A 1,320-nucleotide genomic window follows, 5' to 3' on the forward strand; every position below is an offset into this window, starting at 1 on the left:
GTCCATGGGCTCTTACCTGCCACACTGCCTTGTTAAGATAACACTCTGATCATTGCACAGCGACAGCCCTCATGGCCCCTGTGCCCCATCCTTCGGTGAGCGTCCTTGTTCCAGCCACCGTGCTTCTCAAGCTGATGACCCTCCCTTCTCTCTGTGCCGGCAGGTCCTGCAGAAACTGGGGAAGGCGGATGAGACTAAGGATGAGCAGTTTGAACAGTGCGTCCAGAATTTCAATAAGCAGCTGGTGAGTACTGGAGGTGGACCAGCGGCTGCCAGGTAGGGGATGGTGAGGACCACACCTGTGGAGTAGGAAAGCCCAGAAGGGGTAATGGTGTGGGTTGGTGAGTTCGGGAAGGACTTCCTGGAGGGGTTGCTCTGGTCCTGGCTGAGACTATCAGAGAGAAAAGAGGCCAGGTTTTGGGGAAAACTTACAGTGAGAAGCAGGGAAAAGGAAGGCCGAAAGCTGGGTGCTGTGGCTAGACTGTGGGAAGCTCACATGTCAAGGCCAGTGGGAGCTAGAGGAACTTCTTGCTAGGAGAAGGGCATCTGTGGCATTTTATGTGGGGGTTCAAGCAGGCTGGATTTGACTTAGGCTTCATCCGGACATGATGAGAGCCCAGCTGTATGGCAGGTTCCAGCTGGTCCTTTGTAGATACCTGGTGTGTATCTCCAGACAGCACTGGAGAGACGCTGTCTCAGCGTTCCCCTTTCCTGTATCAAGCAGCGAGCCTCAGAGAAGTAGGGCCAGTTACCCAAGGCCATCCAGCTTTGGAGGTAGATTCAGAGGCCATTTGTTTGGATCCAAAGCCTGGACACACTTTGAGGGCATCCTTGCAAGGACAAAAGGACACGTTCCAGGCTTAATTAAGTAGATAGCCTGGAGGCAATAATTAGATACAAGGGAGGACTTCCCTACTAAAGGGAACACCTTGAACATCCCAAATGGAGATGACCTACACCATCCATGATGGGAGTGGGCAAAGGGCAAGGTAGCAGGAGGGAGGCTGAGCTGAGTCCTGGCCTATCGCCTCTTCAGGACGGTCCCGTGAGAATCTGAGGCCACAAGGATGGGGCAGGATATGGGAGGGCTCTGCTGGAAACGGGGCAGAGTCGGCCCCAAACTGGTAGACTCCAACCTCATGGTACACTGTCTATAACTGAGGTCTTTGATAGCTTTAAAGGTGCCCATCAAAGCCTCTGCAGCTGCACTGGGACCCAGAAGGGTCTCATTGGCCTGGGCCTGGGATATGGGTGTGAGTGATAGCATTGGTGGGAAAGAGCTGGAGTATGCTGAGAGAGGGCTGATGCATGCTGAGAGAG

The 1,320-nt window shown here is 53.9% G+C and overlaps 1 protein-coding gene across 10 annotated transcripts in view; it reads left to right on the top strand.

The window, feature by feature from the left end:
* Positions 1-1,320, top strand: part of Bin1 (bridging integrator 1) — a 62,225-nt gene that overhangs the window by 30,166 nt on the left and 30,739 nt on the right. For all 10 annotated transcript variants that reach the window (XR_003377728.1, XM_026783568.1, XM_026783567.1 and 7 more), the window contains exon 2: positions 164-244. Coding sequence is in view for 9 of the 10 variants with exons in the window: in XM_026783568.1 (XP_026639369.1) it covers positions 164-244 (81 nt within the window). In the remaining variant the exon portion in view is untranslated. The remainder of the gene's footprint in view (positions 1-163; positions 245-1,320) is intronic.

This window comes from Microtus ochrogaster, chromosome 18, assembly GCF_000317375.1.
Source record: "Microtus ochrogaster isolate Prairie Vole_2 chromosome 18, MicOch1.0, whole genome shotgun sequence".
In the NCBI taxonomy this organism is placed as follows: Eukaryota; Metazoa; Chordata; class Mammalia; order Rodentia; family Cricetidae; genus Microtus; species Microtus ochrogaster.